General features: G+C 35.3%; 1 protein-coding gene across 2 annotated transcripts in view; it reads right to left on the reverse strand.

Moving 5' to 3' along the window:
- The window catches only part of puf (ubiquitinyl hydrolase 1 puf), a 70,801-nt gene that overhangs the window by 42,264 nt on the left and 8,376 nt on the right, over positions 1-20,161 (reverse strand). For both annotated transcript variants that reach the window (XM_085948270.1, XM_085948269.1), the window contains exons 5-18: positions 19,807-20,025; positions 18,794-19,078; positions 18,026-18,104; positions 17,424-17,499; positions 16,190-16,308; positions 14,987-15,239; positions 14,116-14,257; positions 11,601-11,858; positions 9,530-9,657; positions 9,369-9,447; positions 8,372-8,631; positions 7,824-7,998; positions 5,903-6,059; positions 1,194-1,581 (exon numbers count right to left, since the gene is read on the reverse strand). In XM_085948270.1, the coding sequence (XP_085804396.1) occupies positions 1,194-1,581; positions 5,903-6,059; positions 7,824-7,998; positions 8,372-8,631; positions 9,369-9,447; positions 9,530-9,657; positions 11,601-11,858; positions 14,116-14,257; positions 14,987-15,239; positions 16,190-16,308; positions 17,424-17,499; positions 18,026-18,104; positions 18,794-19,078; positions 19,807-20,025 (2,618 nt within the window). The remainder of the gene's footprint in view (positions 1-1,193; positions 1,582-5,902; positions 6,060-7,823; positions 7,999-8,371; positions 8,632-9,368; positions 9,448-9,529; positions 9,658-11,600; positions 11,859-14,115; positions 14,258-14,986; positions 15,240-16,189; positions 16,309-17,423; positions 17,500-18,025; positions 18,105-18,793; positions 19,079-19,806; positions 20,026-20,161) is intronic.

Consider the following 20,161-nt stretch of genomic DNA (forward strand, 5'->3'; position numbering starts at 1 on the left):
TCGTAAGTATGGTATTTAGAACATATCTGACACTACAGATCTCCAGTGCTTTTACTGGCGGGTAGGTTGTATCACCCTTAAAAATGTGTTTTTTACAGATGGTTGGAGCGGACCCTTTTTTGAGTTGCTCTGCTCCGTGATCTAATACTTGCTCCTGCTCCGCTCCAGAGTCTGCTCCGCTCCGGGTAAAAAGTTTTAATAGGTATTATATTATGTATACTAATGTTAAACAATTTAAAAAATAAGTAGTTTTGAAATAAGGTTTATTATTCGTCCTTTTCATTATTAATTCTATTAAACCATATTCCGACAGCAAATCGTCTTTCATTATATGCCTCTTCTGTCAAAAAAAATGAGGTTATTTATCACTCTGTTGCTGTATTTCAAATAATTCCAGTGTTTCAAAGTGTCAAATATTATATTTTCATTGGATTTTAGGATGAGAATTTAATAATAAAAAAAACGTGGAGCACTACAAATTTTGGGTGCTCCAGGCAATGACATTAATATGGACGAATCATCTGGAAAAAAAAATGACACTCACTTTATTGTCGGGTCTGCCGAATGGCATAATCTGTTCTAACGCCATTACAATAAAGGTGATATTCCTATAAATTCCTGATGCTTTTTGTTGGGTCTGCCGAATGGTTCGGTTCGAACGGGTTCGCTCAAATGAACATTGACATTAGAAACACTGCTCTGACGCCATTACAATAAAGGTCATATTGCTATAAATTCCCGATGCGTGATATCGCATAATGAAAATTGCGTGACGTCTACCTATACATGCGAATTTACTTGCTAGCTACTGTATTGAGTGCGTCGTCCATTAATAATGTCATTGGCTCCAAGTAACCCAATTGCTCCACTGTTCCGAGGTCCGCTGAAACGCTCTGGTTTTTTTAAGTGGTTCTGACCGAAAGATATTGAATCTTCTTCCAGATAGATATTTCTATCATTTCCCTATAAAAATTGCTGAAGCAAGTTCCATTTAATACAAGTGCCATTTTTGTATGTAAGAAATTAAAAAACAACAAACAGGACTGAGAGTTCATATGAACATTAGTACAATATTCCCAGAGGTCTTTTTTTACCTCATTTTCATATTATGTTTAGGTTACATTTCTATAAAAGAATATTTTCTACAAGAAAAAGCTCCGCTGATACCCATTACACCCACCCTTAATACACACCTCCTTTTGAATGTATCCAAATGTGTTTTAAGCAACAACAGAGCTCTTTGGATGCACTGCAACGAAGCTTCTTCAGTAGCATACTCCATATGATTCTTCAGCTTCCTCGGACTTGAGATATTTTTGCTCAGTTCATCAGCAACATTCTTGGGGCTATCCTTTACAGCGTCTTGGCCTGCAGTTTCAGAACCGCCCTCCGGGGGAGCGTCTTTAACATCCGACGATTTAGCGGGGTCCTTTGTATCTTTGTTGTCCCGCTTCTTAGGCGCAAGACCCTCAGCGGCAGCGTCCAAATGTGACATGCATTGTGAAACAAAGTCTTCCTCTTGCTGAAGATGCTGACCCATGTAGTAACTGTTCAGGTATTGAATTGCACCCATCGATACATCTGTAATAGCATTGCAAAAGATAAATTACTATTTACGCTCATATATAACTTGGCAACACTGAAAAATATTCTTTACGATAGACTAATCTTTGATAAAAGGTAATGTCGTGCTATGTAGTATTACCTTTTATAAAAAAGATGTTTTATAAAATATAGACTGTTAGACTGTAAAAATATTTTTAATTAATCAATAGGTAGTACACTACCTATTGGCAATACAAATAAATAATAGTAATTACAACCATTAGTCATTATAAGAAGTCAGTAAGTTAAATTGCACATGCTATCTCTGTCTTTTGTTTAAGGTGATGTCTCTAGGTAAAGTTGTTATCGAAAAATAGCTAGAAAAGTTTATTAATCGGTAGATATATATTCAAAAGTAATGAGAAAAATAAAATAAAAAATTAAGATGTATCGTGGAGTTCTATATACCAAAAATACGTGTCAAATTCGGTACATTTCTATCGGGTGGTAAGAATGAATGACATAAGATTTATTATCAAAATTACGATAAAAATATACCTAAATCTATTACCTAGCGAAACGCTAAACGTAAATTGGAATTTATTATATCCTTATATCTTTTTTTTTTAATTTAAAAAACATCGATTTAGAGGTTAGAAAGCATGCAATTAAAATCGAAATATGTCGGTTTAGACGCAATTTATCGCAAAAAGCGATTAGCGTTTCTATTAAAAATATTATTTATTAATTTTTACGGCAGTTATTTAAATTTAATCTTGTATTTTTGTATATTAACGAATCGATAGAAATCGAAACCATAATAATTGCTCGAATTGGCAACATGCTGACAACACTTAGCCGACGCTTGGCCGTATAGTGCTGCCGTCGTGGAATTATTTGGAAACAAAATATCTTCATACAAAATACACACACAACCATAACATGACGTTGAAAATGAAACTCACACATAGACAAGACAAAATAACATTTCTCTGCATTTTGACAAAAATCAGTTTATTAGTTTGAGGCGAAATTGCCATATGAATAAAAATAACTTAATAATTGAAATTACAATATTAACTTAATTTACGTAGAAACCTGCCTATATTCAAAATTTGAAACTGCGAATTATTTGCAATTAGTATTTGCTTAAATTACAACTGTTTTTTATCATTATTTATGATAAAAATAATAAACAAATCTCGCATTTTAACATATGGTAGCATTCGTGCTCTCGATCGAATATCGGGTTTATGACAATTATTCTTCTTTATTTTGCCATTATTAGGTATATTGTTTGAAAACAGGAAGGAATCGACTCATCAGTAACATTTTTGTCAAGTAAGTAAACTTTTCAGTGTATAATAAATAATATTATTATCGTACATCAAAATGACAAACTATGTCACGCAGTTTTGATTGTCAAACAAACATTCAAAAATTATTGAAAAGAGTTACATATACTGTATTTTCAATCACCATCATGCATTTATCATCAATATATATTATTTTAGGCGTAGACTCATCGTTTTCGTAGAATTATAAATACTTTACGTTAGTTTGAGGTTATGTTTATGACAAATGTCATCGAGCCCATCTTGTACGTTTTGTAAATTATCTAATAGATAGTGAATTTCTTTCATTCGCATAATATGATTGTAGAACCGAATTTAATAAAATAATCTTCCCTGGCTCACAAAATGGTAGGTTTACAATTTTCTTAATAATATATTTATTGGTTTTATAGACCATCCGGTCATACACTAGATTCATTTTCATTACATGCTTTGGCATAAAAACAAGAATTCATTACATCTTGTACACATGATGTAGCGATTGTCTCGAATGAGGAGTTGACATATTATTGCCAATCATTATTTGTATTTTTACTGCTAAATACTTGAATTAATGAGGAAATATGGATAATGTAATAATATTTTTTTCCTATTGTTTCAGTATGCCGAATGCTGGTCCGGAATTGGAGGAAGATTTGTTGGTGAGAGGGCATGTTGCTGACAATGTCCTCAGCTCCTTTTTCGAATACTTCAACCTCACTCTCTTCGAAAAAATAGCTGAGCAGACAAATTTATATTCAGCACATTAAGGTTTCCGCAGACTCGAATGTACTGGTGTTATGATCTAAGCATTCCAATCATTAATCAAGCAATGCCCAGAGACGGGTACTTCGAACTGCGGAATCACTTTCATTTTGCAGATAACACTGCTGACCGCACGGGCTGCACAGATAAACTTTGGAAGATTAGTCCCTTTTTAAGTGAGGTTCTAAAAAAATGCCATACTTTGCCCAGACCTGCTCATAACTCCATCGATGAGCAAATGATGCCGTTCACTGGCCGCTGTAGACACAGGCAATTTGTGCTTAACAAGCCAAATCCTGTAGGCCTTAAAAATTTTGTTCTCGCGGCCAGAGATGGATTAGTGATAGATTTTCACATATATGTAGGGAAGGGAACGGTATCAGATGGAGATATGAAGCAGTTCGGTCTGGGCGCAAGTGTGGTCAAGTTACTCTGCCGGACTCTCCCCAATCCTCCTGCATTGTCTATACTGATCGTTTTTTCACTAGTTTGAAGCTCGCCGATTCGTTACTTCACGACAAAATGTTCTTAACTGGAACTGTCAGAAGTAATAGACTCGGCGATGTGATTAAGAAATTAAAAAAACGATAAGGCAATGCAGAGGGGAGATTGGGATGAGAAGGTTCGGTAGGATGACAAAGTCTGTGTAGTCAAGTGGAAAGAAAATAAATCCGTGTTATTATTTTCCACTGCGGTCGGCAGTACTCCTGTTGGTACCTGCATGCGATGGTCGAAGGAAGTAAAGAGGAAGATCAGTGCCACTCAGCCGGCCATTGTAAAGCACTACAATATGTCGATGGGTGGCATTGATCTTTGCGATCGGATAATTACTTATTACAGGACTGCGATGAAGACATGCAAATGGCCTGTGAGGGTTTTTAACCACTTTGTGGACTTGGCGGTGGTAAACTGTTGGCTAATGTATATGCGGAATTGTAAACTAGAAAATGTACCCCGAAAGGATATTATGGGACTGTTGTCGTACTGAATCAGATTAGCGAAAGCTATTATTCGGTATGAAGATCGGGTAGCCAACATTTTAACACTGCCAGCACGAGGTCGGCCAAGAAACATGTCGACATCGCAGGTAGACACAGAGCCACCAGCTCGCAGGAGAACGGTTGTCCCCCAACCGATCGCTGAGGTATGTTTGGACAGCGTTGGCCACCATTCAGCATCCGTGTGCAGATACCCTGGATGCAAGTCCCGTACCGGGTATATTTGCATAAAATGCAATATATACGTGTGCACAAAATTTTGCTTTAAGCTGTATCACACAGTATAGGATGCAGCTCAAAGCAATTTTAAAGTACATATTTAGGGTTTTATTTCATAATTTTAACTAATTTTAAGTGTAAATATATTTAATTATCCTATTTATAAGGTTTTTGTATTATTTTTATTGTGTAATGTTCTATTAAAATTGACCACTCCTATGAACAAGTTGTTTTCTTTACCTTCCCTAAGTTTATAGAGTAGGTAATATTCATCTGCAGTGTGACCTGGTATGTGCATATAGTATATTTTACTTTATAAAATAAAAATAAAAAATTTGTCAATAGACTAATACTTCTCTTCCATATTTTCATTCCTTTGGCCCTATATTGGCCTTTTGTATTCTAAATTTCTATTCAAAATGAAAAAAGAAGTTGGCAAGTATAAATTGATTTAAAACTTTTCTTTTAAATCATAAAAATGTCAATACGATATAATAAAATATTGTACTTATTTAAAAAAAATATAATTATTTGAATAGGTATATATTTATAATAATATTATAGTAGAATATATTATTATATTCTTATAATATGTAAATGAATTTTTGTCTAGCGATTTTTTTCATACTTGCAACATATTATGGTAACTTACTGCCATCTGGTTAGAATTGACCAAAGTTTTTAGTAACAGATTTTTAGAAATTCATGGTAGATGCCTTTAAATATAAAAAGATGGCGTAAAAGTCACATTATATGTGTTATTTAGGCCAAAGACATCGCCTTAACTATGAAATATACAAGACTGTCCTTTTTTGTTTTTCCTTTTGTTTTTTTCTGAATTTTTCACATTATCAGAAGACTACAAATAAAAAATAAAATCCATTAATCATTAATCCTGTTAATATTAGATACCACACATTACTGTACTAAATTCTTATTGGCCATTGCGCGAGGGAAATGTCAAAGTGAGACAGCATGCAAGTGAGACCCTGCCTAATTGCGGCACACGAAAATAAATTGCATTAAACGGTTCCACTTTACCTGTGCTATTGGCTTTCAGTGCAATCTTCCACAAGTGATCCATGGCCAGGACGTGAGGGTGCGTCTGATCCTTGCTGTCCACCCCACCCTGGCCCAATGCCATCCTCGCCAGATTGCACAGCTGCTGGTACAGACTCAGCCCCATGATGCTTATTGTCTGAAATGACAATGGACATGTTGAAAACTCGTTGGGCCGCATCTGAGGGCTGGAATTGACTATTTGACTTCCTATGGAGTCAGAAACTGTAAACATGCATTACAATGGTGAACAATCAATAGTAAACGGTGATAATAATGTTAATCGATTTATTTGGGAGTGCTTAAATTAGGAAGAGTGCAAACAAACAGTGACATCTGTATTATAATATTATGTAATTATGATACAATAATTGTGGTTTATCGATCTTACTTCACGCGTTTCTAATACACGAAAACCGTTAGTGACCTCAGGTGCTAAAATCGAAAAACATCTCCTATTTCTATAGGCAATGGTATAACAACTTACATCAATAGCAATATCATAATAGATATTCATATTATTATTTTTAACAGTTGAATAGTTAAATTTTGTAAGCAGGTATCTCCCTATCAATTTACTGTCCTACGACTTAAGTATGTATCAGTGACGAAGGGTGGAGGTAAGATGTTAAGATTCGCCATAAATAGTGCACACTAAATTTTGTCAGTCATTCGTATTTGTTTTCATTGAAATAAAACTACAATTTACAGATAGTGTTGGTTAGTTTTTAAAATTCAATTAAACCCTGCGAAAACCAAGCCATAGTAGATAATAGTCAAAAATACTCGTCTATGTATAAAATATCTAAAATTATGCAACTAAATCATAACTTTGGATATTTTATAGATAGAATAATATTTTTTATCTATTATAGTTTGGTCTAGGCAGGGCTTAATGAAATTTAAAAAATGAACCACAATACGTGTAATATGTATTTTTTTTTTTTTTTTTTTTCTTCTCGACCATGTCCGATCCTGATAGGATCATATGGGTTTCCACAGAGGTTTGTATTGACAGATTTTGTTTTTTACGAGAAATGGATGTCAGCCACTTGCTCAACCTATTAGGTCCATACCCTGACACACACAAATTGAAAAACAATATGTGTACTTGCCAGACCCAGGATTCGAACCTGGGACCCACGGCTTTATAGTCCAACGCTTATGCCGCGCGGCCACCGTGGGTGTCAAATATGTATTCTTAATCCAACGAAAACAAATAAGTATGAATGAAAAAGTGTACACAATTTTATGGTATCGTCCAAAATATACCAAAATTATTATGGTTTGGCTTAGGCAGGGTTTGATTGATTTTTAAAAACTAACCAATACCATCTGTAAATTTATTGTAGCTTAGTTCAATAAAAACAAATACGTATGAATTACTAAGTTTAATGTGCACTATTTATGGCGGATCTTAACAATCTACCTCCACCCTTCGCTACTGGTATGTACCTAATGCTCCTTTCGGTTACAAATTGGTTACCTCCATCCTAGGCAGCTTTCGCCACTGGTATTAAAAAATATTTATTTTAATTTGTCTTCCACAGATTCTCATGATATATAACGATGAATTACAAAGATAAACTCAAACATGTGTTAAAGAATATGTTATTTTCAATATTTATTTCTGTATATAATATGCAATTAAGTTTATCACGTAAATGAAACGCGCATTCAATATAGGTAATATTTGAGGATAAACTAAAGGCTTTGTATATTTTGCAATATATGTCCTAACCATCATTAAATCATAAACCGAAACTGGCTTCGAATCTGGCTTTTGATGACAATTCCGTAGTAACCACACATCCAATTGTTTCAGGATTGTAAAACTGAGATTGTGTGTTTAATTGGCTGTTTTATAACAAGACAATAAACAGATATGAAGAAGACAAGATACCTCAGGATTAAGTGTGGGCATCTTTTCAACATAGAGATACTTAAGAGCATCGATGCCGAGGGCGTGCTGATCTGTCGACTTGGTGTGACTGAGGAGCCACGAAAAGAGGCAGTCGCTGCATTCCGGATCGTGTGCAAGACATGTCCACAAAGTGTCAACTTGCTCTAGCGTCAGTCTGCAATATAAATAAATGCATATTATATCACATTAGTTGGAATGATTCAGAGAACTAATATGCCACTATGACTCTCTTAAATCAGCTTAAATCAAGTAAATATTAAATAAAATTTTATGTAATGTTTCTGCCAATTGTACACAAACCAAAATAAACTGACTTTTTTTGTTGCCCGATAAAATTTCATTCACATTAATATCAGTGATGTTTATTAATTGTGGTTCATTCATCTAATTAGGTCTGGAAATCTCGCTATAAATAGATTTTATAATTTTTCGATCTACAGTGAATTTTGAATTAACCGTGTTCATTATCGTACGTTTATTGCGAGTAGCCTTATAGAAATATATCCCATGTACTCTAGAGTCTTTACCTGAAGTTGGTAGGCGATGCCATCGGTGAAAAGATCGTCGTGAGGAACTGTAATCGTACGGTGATCTCCGAGATGTGAGAGAAGAGCGGAGAAATGAGGCCGGTCTGCGCTAGCAACAGGTTAGCCTGTATAAGGCCGGTGGGCGACTGGTCTGCCACTGTTTTGGGAGGGGGCGTGCTCACGAACGTGCTCATGTAGTTGCGCAGGTTACTGAAGAACAGCTCCATCATTTTGTGCTCTCGCTCGGCCCACAAAACAACCTGGAATAGTAAGCAATTGATTGCATGAGTAAGAATTTCTACATCTTCTCAAAGGGCTTCCACCCAATGATTGATTGAAAATTGTTGAAAGCTCGGTTTTAAGAATTCTTAACTCACTATGACTTTTCACACACCAACAAATATAATACTGAGAGGATTCGACACAACGTTTACATTGCAATAAGTGAGTTGATGAGATTTTAATAAAATTCCAAGGAGCGCGTGCACTTGATTGGTATTATAGCAGCCGCCACTGATTAGTATATATTTTGAAATATATAATGACTAAAAACCATATTAACCGGTTCTATGTCTTCAGCGAGTTCTCTCGCTCCATGAGGCCGTGATCAACAGGATACAGAGAGTTATCTCTTCCGACTTTAAACCCAAATTACTAGCCACTGTCGATTGATTTGCATGATCTAAAAAATTAAACACGCAGTGACATCTGTTTGAATAATTATCAAATAATAAACAACAAATTATCGATATTACAGCGATTTCATGTAGTAGGAGCTTCGCTCTACATTCAATGCGTGTCGTTAAAAATCTACGGCCTGTCAGATACTGCCATAGTAATATCTTGAGGCATAGAAAAGGTTAAGTGTTAAATCACAAAGTACAATACCGATAAATTGTAAATTATTGTATTACCGTTTATGATTTTCGGATAAGTAGTTCCATTCTTTAATGCTTTTATGGACCTATATGTGGTTATAAAAATAAGATCGACTCACTTGATGCATGTCCATACCGCGGAGATGTTGAAACGAAGAAAACAGCTTGGGCAGGAGGCGAAGTGAAACGGCAACAGACCTACAAATAAACAGGACATGTTAACGATCAGTTACGACTCATTAGATAGACAATTTGATTGCCGATATGTTAAAACTAATACCTGTGGTTAGCTAAGTTATCAAGGCATCCCTCGATAAACTTGAAGCGAATGAACTTATCCGTGTTGTACCCGAGTAGTGTGCACAAAGCTTTCTCGGCTTCCAGGGCTAAGTCTTCCCCTAGTTGTTTCTGTAATATCAAAGGAGAGAAGGTTAAATCACTATCAAAAAATATGAATATTATGTAAACCAGTATAAATTAAAAACTTCTTCTTATCGTGACATTCCCTAGCAGAGATCGGTCACCATCAGGGTAATCTATGCCACATGAACCACTCGCAGTCTCAGACCTAGGTTAAGGTCTCAATTGCTAAGAAGACGTCTCATTTTGAGAGCATTTTGAGGCACTCCTTGCGATCTCAATTCTAGTTTTCATTTACTGAGACTGGTCCAATTTTTCATTAAGTCATGTTCCTAAATATGTATAGTGGGTCACACGTTTAATCAGTTCACTGTTAATAACAAAACTTGTGTTGGTGTTTGGTGTCGCTATTTTTGGTACTACAGTTCTCTCTCAGTAATCCGCCACCACAAAAACTAGACAAGTGTCCAATTAGTGAAAGCGGCGGATTATAGTGCATACTAGGGATTCCAATCCCGGGATCCTGGGATCCCGAGCTATTTTCGATACCTATGAATCCCGGGATTGATAAACATAATCCCGAAACTTTCAGGATTGATTTTTTATCAATTTTTATGGAAAATAAAATGAAAACAAAAATATAACAGAAAAAATAATATTAATAACAAATAACTACATTAGAAATAAACTGAATTTGAATTAAGTTTGATTTATACCCATGTGTAAGTTGCCGATTCATTTTATTTTTTCACATAAATTAATAAAAAATGAGAAAGATTGGAAAAAACAATGCTTCGCACTATTAACAAAGTAATTCCACCATGATCTCATAAGTTTTACGGCAGTTTCATATTTGGCTGACTAATTAGATTTATGAAGCGGAAAGGCCATAAGTGCACCATGATTTGCTTTACTATTTTAAATCTTGCTAACCCATTCATTAAGTTTTCACTATCAGAAACAGCAATCTCATATTAAATTCACATTATTATTTATATTACAATATTATTTAGGTACTCCATTAAACTTATGTATTTCCAAGATTGAACGTATACAATATTAACAATAAATGTCTTAAATAGTATAAATTATACTAGATTATTTTATTTTTGACCGATTTTATCAATGTTATTTGTAAATATAAAAATTTTATATTAACAATGGAAAAAAATGCCAATCCCGGGACTAGTCCCGGGATTGTCAAATTGTAATCCCGAAATCCCGGGATCAGAATTTTGGCTCGGGATTGGATTCCCTAGTGCATACATACAAAATATGGTCAAAATTAAAACAGGTATTTCGTAAAAAGTCGTAAATTTTTTTTTTTGAGAAATTTGTACTAGCAAATTACGGTTTTATTTATCATTCAAATCAAGTATTTACTAAATTATACATATTTATAAACAAAGTTTATTAACTAAATATTAAACAATAAATCATTTGACACAACCAGTTGTTCAGTGAGGCAGATATTCTTGAATGGCTTAGAATTCCTGGCTTTCCCTGTGACCAAAAGCTTCATTTTGTGTGTCCCGGTTGCATTGGAGCATGGCATAATTGTGATGCGGTCATTGGGCACTTTCCTCCCTGGTACATTACTTTCTTCGTGATGAATGTACGTTTTATGAAGGAGAAGTTTCCAAAATAAATCCGTCTCATCTGCGTTGTATACTTGTACGCGGCGAACTACTGAATTTGACAATCGATTACCAGCGAATTATAGAGCTTGATTTTGTGCTTTCAACTAGTAAAAATAACGGCGGATTATAGTAGTTGTCGGATAATCGAGCGGCGGATTACTGAGAGTGTACTGTATTAATAATTTTGTATTCCTGAGGTCCATTTTTAAACCGTAAGAATTGCTGATCTCATTGAAAACTAACACAAATAAAAACAGCATACGACAATATTATGTACATTGAAAAACGTGTTTTTAAAATAAGCTTGTTTTAATGATTGATATGTTCAGTCCAAAAAAAACAAATTCTCACAATATACTGATCCTGCAGCAAATCCCAGAGCAAAGTATTTCCGGGTTTGCATACATCGTCCATCTTGAGGTTGAAGTGCAGAGAATGCGAGTCGTGGTGGTGCTTGGGATGCGCCGGAAGGCAGTCGGGACCTTCGAGGGCGTGGCCACGTGGACACAGACCCTCGTGTGGCAGCCCGCGAAACCCCAGCCCCGAATAGCCGGGCTCCATCATTCCACTAAGACCGGCGCTCACGCGATATGCACCCATGCACTGCGACTGAAATCATGCCGTAGATGAAAATTAATAATTCAATTACATCAAAATTAAAAAAAATATTGAATGAGATTTGATCCAATCAAATCAAAAATCGTGAGCCCGATTCCATGGTTCGAATTCGGTCCATTAATATACTAATATACTTACTTACACCTACTTAAAATTCATAAAGTAGGTGCCTACTAATTTTTCAAGGTATCCTTGCCAGGCAGAGCATATGAACACCATAATTTGTGGGTATAACCGACTCCATCAATCCATCCATCGTGAACGTTGACCGAAAATAATTGAATAAAAATATTACAATATTTAAAATCAAGGGTACCAGTCGTGGGTCTGGTTCCAAAATAGTTAAGGGATTCTGAAAGTTCCTGGGTTCATTTTCGATTCCATTTCCTACCTCTGAATACAATAGTATTTTGATTGAAAGTCATGTGACTACAGTGCGACTTCTGGCTACATTTATTTTGGCTGACTGCTGAATGTAGTGAAGCAGGGGCTGGGGATTATAGAGATGTAGGTGGAAGAGTAGACAAGGGATTATTAGACCATCAAATTGCTGTGATGACGTCTCAACCAAAATATGGAAATCGCATTACAAGTAGTGATATGCTCTGGTATAGTTTCTTGAATACAAGAGTGGGATTCGCAGACAATGATGTTTATTCTTGAAGACTCAAGTGTTACAATGAGCAACATTTGAACATTTGAGCATTTGAATAGGGCCAAAGTTAATGCTACTATACAATCACACACAGCATAAGCAAAATTATAATTTTTTATTTTAATATTCAATTATCATTATATTATAATTAACTATTACGTAGGTACATAATGTTTTAATACATAATTTATATGCTGCGTCTAATTTCAAAACGCGATAAGTCTACATTTGTTCAAAATCGAGAAAAAAATATGCATGTATTCTTTGTATAATTTTACACAATACGTATTGATCTATAGCTTCCAAAACGCGACAAAACCCTACAAAAAAAATATTTTAAGTTTGGATTTATTACAAAAAGTGCCACGTCCGTGTTTCATATTATTTAAAGCTTGGTTGATTTTGCGCGTGTTTAAGTCAACCAATAAGGGAACGTTCAATATTGCAAATGGCGTCTCCCATGCTGTAGCATCCGGTAAACTCATGACAGTGCCACGGAAATATGTGCCTTATGCGGATAAAAATTAAAAAGTGAGGTACAAGTAGCGTTACGTCCAATTTTATTTTGCCTATATTTATTACATTTAAGAGTTTATCGGCTGAAACAAAATGCCATTTGGTTCTAATTTCGACATAGAATACAACGGAAAAAATAATCTCACGTTAAAACAAATACTTGAAGCTTGAAACGTAAAAATGTTGTTTCCCGCAAATATCGAATTGTGGATCTGTCGCTTTTTGTAATTAGAAGCCTCATATATACTAAGTATGTTCAATAAAAAGAATGTTACATTCTTAAATCTTGTGAATTGTTCGTTTAAAAAAAAAATATTTAATTAAATTATTAGCAAGTTCAAGTTACAGCAAAAAAAAAACTCGGTGCTTTGAGCCGCGCGGGGGGGTTCCGCCTCCCTGGGCCCCTCAGATGATGGTTACTTAAACCCTGATGGCTAAAATTATTAAACATGGAACATGCTTTGCCTACTGATTTTCTGAATGCTGGTTGTCCAAATTCTAAAGTAAATTTATTTGTCAAAGTAACCGAATCCGAAGAATTTAAACAATTTTACTTTTCTGAAAATTATGTAATTACAATAATAAAACTAAAGTAATAATAACAGAAGAACGATACGTCGCACAGAATGTAGGCTACTCAACGTAAAATGAAAATAATCGGCAGCGCGGGCGGGCTGCGCATCTATAGTTATTCTACGTATATTTTTCGGAACGCTTTTGGGTCGGAGGTCATGGGTAAAACATGTTTCATATTAAAATCTTGGAGTGATGATTTAAAATACAAAAGTCGTTTGCCAATAGTAACTCAATTTATAAAGCGCATCAGAGAGTATTGTAAGGACCATTATTAGTTAAAATTCATCGCAATTAGATAAGATGCCTATAGCATTGAGGGCGCAAATCCCGAGAGACGAGGTTTGAATCCTGCTGGATATCATATATTTTTCAAAAAAGATTTTCTTTTCTTTCTTTTCTTTCAAAAAAGATTCTATTGGTTATATATTTCTAAGAAGTGTTTTCAAATTATCTAAATTAAATAATATTACTTATGTATGTTTATGAACAAAATCCACAAACCTGTGCCGCCAACCTCGCCAATTCCTCCTCGCATCCGGATTCTTCTCCATCGAAGTCGGCCATATTTTTGTCCGACTTGTTCGATATTGCTGACGATATGCTCGCTTCGCCGTCATCGTTACTCAAGATTTGCATGAGGTGCCTGCAATATTACACAAAATCAAATGTCTCACATAATATATATAATTTCCAGTCTTAACTTTTCAATATTGTCCATTTCATTACTACATACGGTAACGACAAAATATTGACCTACGTGTTAATCGTATCATGATTATGTCAAAAGTGTGTACATTCAGTTGCAATATAATATGATTTCATTGACATTCTGAAGGGGACGCATTAACAATTCCTATTTCAATTTCGTTAACCAGATTAGTTGAAAGTCATTTTCAAATTAACCATGAGGAAACCCGCGTGACCTCAACATAACATTCAATAAGTATTGCATCACTTACAGCCTACCGCAGGAGTGAGAGAAAGAGAGAATATGAATCCTCACATTTGCCGTGCAGTAGGCCCTTTGCATAGATAATCGGTATGTTTGCTTTGCCGGAAAGGAGTAAATGACATTAAATATTATATTTACTTGACGTTTGTGTATATTGTTGTTTTTATTTAATGAAACGCAATTTTTTGTAGTACTTATTCCACTTTTAATCAATAGATTAGGACCGGTTTCATCCGCCTCAGTGGGACATTTTCAACAGTCTGTGTATATAATTATTTTACTGTCACTTGTGTTTCTAAACTCCACCGAAATGTTGGAGTATCCACTCGTGCTTCAGAAAATCGGCTACATTACACCACTTTTAAGTATGACTAAACATCCGGCTATTAATAAAAGAATAAATGGTGCTAATTTAATTACCTGTGACCCATATTATCGCACAGAGTCGGGCAATCGTGAATGGTGGTCTCTGAACAACTTCTGCCGGGCGACCTTTCAGCCCGCTTCAGCAGAGTGATGGTGGGGTCGGAGTTGTCTCGGGTGCTTCCTCGGCTACGCAGAGAGTTGGCTTTGGACAGCGACAACGCACACACCTCTGCTTCGCTTCCCGAGCTCTCGTCCGCATCGGAGATCGATTCCACCAGTTCACCTACCTCTGGTTTGGTGATATCAGCTGTAAACATTTAACAAATCTATCATTATTTGTGCTTAGAAGACAAATAATTAACTCACTATCGAGATTAAACATCTATTGTTTTACAAATTGATTTTATCAAATTTAATATGAATTGGTAAAAATTAATGAAATGTGTGAAGAAATTACATGCACGTTACGACTTGAAACAGTGTGTTACCAACAACCTGTGTCCGGTAATTTGTACATATGCAGTAAGCCGTTCCCACAGTTCACCGTGAGATGTGTTATCGAAAATAGATAGCCGTATAGTATTGAGATCAAATTCATGCCTAAATAAAACACTTCAAAAATATGTAATAAAATAGAAAAGATAGACAGAAGAAAATAGGTACCCTATGTAAGTAAATTAGAAATACAATCAAATCGTATAATTTATATGAGAAGTGCTCATAAGTATCAAATCATACATATCAATATCAAATTAATGTTCGTATTGAATCTAATAAAATTGGAAAATCACTGTCAGCAATCCTCCATGAACAACGCATAGTTTTTTGATCTTAATGCTATACGGCTACCTCTAATCGGTAAGTCAGCTCACAGAGAAGTGTGCTACGGCGAAATATAATATGTACATTTTAAATAAAACCATTAAAATTAGGAAACATCGATACCCTAGTTCAGTGGTGCTCACTATTTTTCAACCGAGAGCCACTCTATCAAGAGAAAATTTAGATTAAGAAATATCTGTCAATCAAATTATTATTCCACATATCGAATATAAAGAATAATTTTTCTATTCCCTTTTAGCGAAATTTCATGAGTATCCGGTAAGCAAAAGTTAATTGTATTACGTGACAATATTACGCAAGTTGCGCAATGTATTGCACAAACCTTTGATTTAACCCCTAAATGCCCAAGCGGTGTCAAATCATCCCATTTCACTTAGAAAAGACAATCTGTCATTAAGAGAACTGGCAACTTACTGAACAGACCGCGCCTCGTACTTTTTCTTTTCCGGAGCACCTTTTTTTTGGGAGGGCGACACGTCTCATCTACTCCGCTGCTCACACTTGCCGAACTCGCGCCTTCGTCTTTTACGCGCCTTTTAAATAAATAAAATTAATATAGTAGCCATATATGCCAACATAAATCGTCCAGTGTTCTAATTTGGAACTAAACTCATCACAGTATCAAAAATACTGAATTAACTGAATGTGAAATGTTAGCATGTAACGCCCTCATTCACTGGACAACTTATATTAACACCTACTAAGCAATATCATTACATGAATATATTGAAACAGAAAATCAAATAAGAAAAGAAAATACCAAAGAGTTAAGACTATGTCAAGAAGGAGTATGCATCAAGAAAATATTGTATTTTAGTATTATAACAATTTTAGTATAGGTAGTTCAATTGGAAGCTACGGAAAAAGTAATAATAATATATACATTTACATGGCATTAAAGATCATAGTGTACATTGTTAGCAGTTGTTTTGATACTTGCATTATAATATGAGGGTTTTAGTTTCGGTGCAAGTCTACCAGTGGCGAAGGGTGGAGGTAGATTGTTAAGATCCGACATAAATAGTGCACACTAAACTTTGTCAATCAAACGTATTTGTTTTCATTGAACTAAGGCTACAAATTGCAGATGCGTTGGTTAGTTTTTGAAATTCAATTAAACCCTGCGTAAACCAAAATAATAGTCAAAAAATATTTGTCTATAAAATATCTAAAATTATGCCATTACATCATACATAATTTGAGATATTTTATATAGAAGAATAGTTTTTATTTACATATTATTATGGTTTAGTTTAGGCAGGGCTTAATGAATTTTAAAAAACTAACTAACACCATCTATGTATTCTTAATTCAACGAAAACAAATAAGTATGACTGGTAAAGTTTAGTGTGCACTATTCATGTAGGATCTTAACAGCCTACCTCCTCCCTTCGGCACACTAGTCTACCACGTTTCGTATTTGAAATGGACTATGTAATTACTATATTAATACCATCCATTTGACTATGTGAATCTATAATTGTGTTGAAATGTTTTTTTTTTAAGATTTGGACGACAAAAATGTGAAGTTAGCTAAAAAATCTGCCTTAGTTCAGTTAGTTCAGTAAGTTCAGTAACAACATAAGAGGGAAAGCAAATCTAAATGTCTATCAACCAAGACATCTTTCAATAAAATGAGTTGTCTTACTTCTGAGTGGATTTCATGGCGTCCCCTTCTTTCTGAGATTGATTTTCTTGGTCCTGAAGCCATTTTTGCTCTTCAACTGCGAATAGAAAGTAATAAATTTAAAAATTAGACACGTAGACTCAAAACAACCACAATAAACTCAAACTTAAAACTGATATTAGAAAATCATTAAAAGATTCCTACAAACAAACCAAAATCACAGATTTTCTAAATAATGAGTATTTAGTATTTTAAAAATAAAAAAACATAGTTCGGATTATCCGTGTTTTGCGTTTATCCATACCGCCTCTCCCCGCCATTAGACCGGATAATCAGGAGTCTACTGTTTTACATAAATTGACATAGCATTGCATATTAGTATGTGTCTAAATACATGTCATTATCTCTACCTAACATACATTTTTGATCTAAATTAAAAATCTACTTTTCTATAATATAAAATTTCTATAAATGTATCTATCTGCTTTTCAATGGATTGTATATAAGTTTTTATTCAACTTTTCTAATGTTGCACCACTAAAATCAAATGTCATATTGGATAATAGGCAAACATATTTGAAAAAAGAACCGTGTATAAAATGTTATTATGCACAAACACTTACCTGCAGTCATATTTTGTTGTTTAGGCTGCTTACGTGGGGTAGGTCCGGCTTCTTCGCCTGACGTACTCAACTCCTCACACTATTAAATAATTCAAATTATCAGTAAAATGCAATACGAAAACTACTTCAACGGCATGCATAAACACAACATGAAAAATCTTCTGGGAAAACATATTTTTACCTCCATAATGTTTCATCATAGACAAATAAAGATTTGTGGATAATAATTTTTTTGTGTACAAATATTTAGTCTAAGAATACACGATCATTCTTGATTTCATGTTTACTTACTTACTATGAATAATAAATATGTACATTATATTTTTAAATGTCATTATCACAGAATAGATAATAAACAGAATTCCGATAGGCAATATTCAATACACTACGTTTCGATGCAGGGTTTTGAATGTGTGAGAGTCCTACGAAAATGAAACACGCATTATGCACGTGCAATAGTGTGTGTAACACAGCAATATTAAATGAGCGTCAATGCATAAACCGAGAGCAGTTGTCAGTATTCGACGTATGACGTATTCTTGGCATGTCTTTAAGTTTATCCCGGATTATTTCTAATTCAAGATTGGTTACCTGCTACTCCTTACCCGTAAAGTATTTCAGTTCCCTGGTCATTATGCTTGTAAAACTTTATCTAATTTCATACACTATAACAAAAATTTTCAGTCTAATTTTAGGCTGTAATCGTCAATACAATACAAAAGATAAATAGTCTTTGGGTAAAACATTAAGAGTTAGACCGATACTCACGGGGTCTTCATCAGAGTTGGTGGGGTCCATGCTCACGCTGGCTTCCGACGAGGAGTCGTGATGCTGCAATGAGCAATGGAGAGCGGAGGGGGGATGGGTGTGGTGTGCATGGGCATGGGCATGGGCATGAGCATGGTGCGGGTGAGGGTGTGGTATCGGCAGAGGAATAGGCGGCTGCTGGAGAGACGGGGTTTCTGGAATGTTCACCGCGCCAGCCAGGACGGCGGCCGCCTGCGAGCTCCGTGACCACATCACCCGCATCAGGGCAGACGCCAAAAAGAGACTCTGAAATTGGTATATTACATTTTTAACGTTGCCATATGCGAAATTGCAGCGCACGACTTGTAAAAATAATTAACACTGTACCAAAATAAACTCATAACATACGTCCACACATAGTGTCGATGGCGTTTTACCACCGAAAATTTATGGAGCTGCAGAATTACGCCGTGTTGGCGCCAACGCAAAACACTCGTGGCAATAAGACTTACCGTAGTTTTTTAAAGCTATAATTTGTGTTACCATACTTCAATTCGTCAGATTGATTATTTTTTCGGGTGTAAGGCAAGACATTTTTTAAGCATAGGTACATTGTAAAATATTGAAGAAATATTATAAAAATACGCTGTTGACCTTACTTTCCGAGTTAATGAACACAAACATTTGATAAAATAACTCTTCCAATGACGATATCACAACTAAAATGCGCTGGGTGGAAGGTTTCATGATGTGCACCTTGATCGTTCATAAGCCCCTCGCCAGAGTCAAACAAATTTCACACCGGTTTTTGTGGGCTCTCTGCCTTTGATTTTTAAGCCACAATATTCGTCTTCTACCTGGACCTATTATTCCAGGAGTTCTCCCCTGTAAGAGTTACAGAAGCATCACATGTCTAAATACTCCAAATTCATCCGCTTTACAGTGTGTAATAACCCTAATACATAATTAATGCTATACTGTTGTAAAATCCAATTTTTCCCAATAAATGCTATCTCAATTAATAATTTACTGACCTGTTCGTTGTGTTCCCTGGGAGGCAAACTGCAAAGGAGTTGATACAAATGGGAGCAGGGTCCTGCAGCCAGGTTCTTGATGAAACCGGGCAGCATATCATACACCTGCCTGCTGCAGTGCTTGAGCTGCGCCGCCTGCCAGATCAGCTCCACGTGCTCGTTCGTTATTCGATTTTCCACCGCCAGGAATTTCAGAATCACATGGGCTTGCTTAACTACCTGTTAAAGAAATAGCATTTACAGGATTTCACTCGATCGATCAATACTTGCGTACAACTCAACCTTATTTAACCTGATCTGCGTCGGAAGGTTTTGTATGGCGGCAAGTGAGAGGCCGCGAATTTTTTAGCAAAAA

Source organism: Rhyacophila brunnea, unplaced genomic scaffold (assembly GCF_057557595.1).
Source record: "Rhyacophila brunnea isolate RB1 unplaced genomic scaffold, BYU_Rbru_1.0 scaffold_20, whole genome shotgun sequence".
Lineage (NCBI taxonomy): Eukaryota > Metazoa > Arthropoda > Insecta > Trichoptera > Rhyacophilidae > Rhyacophila > Rhyacophila brunnea.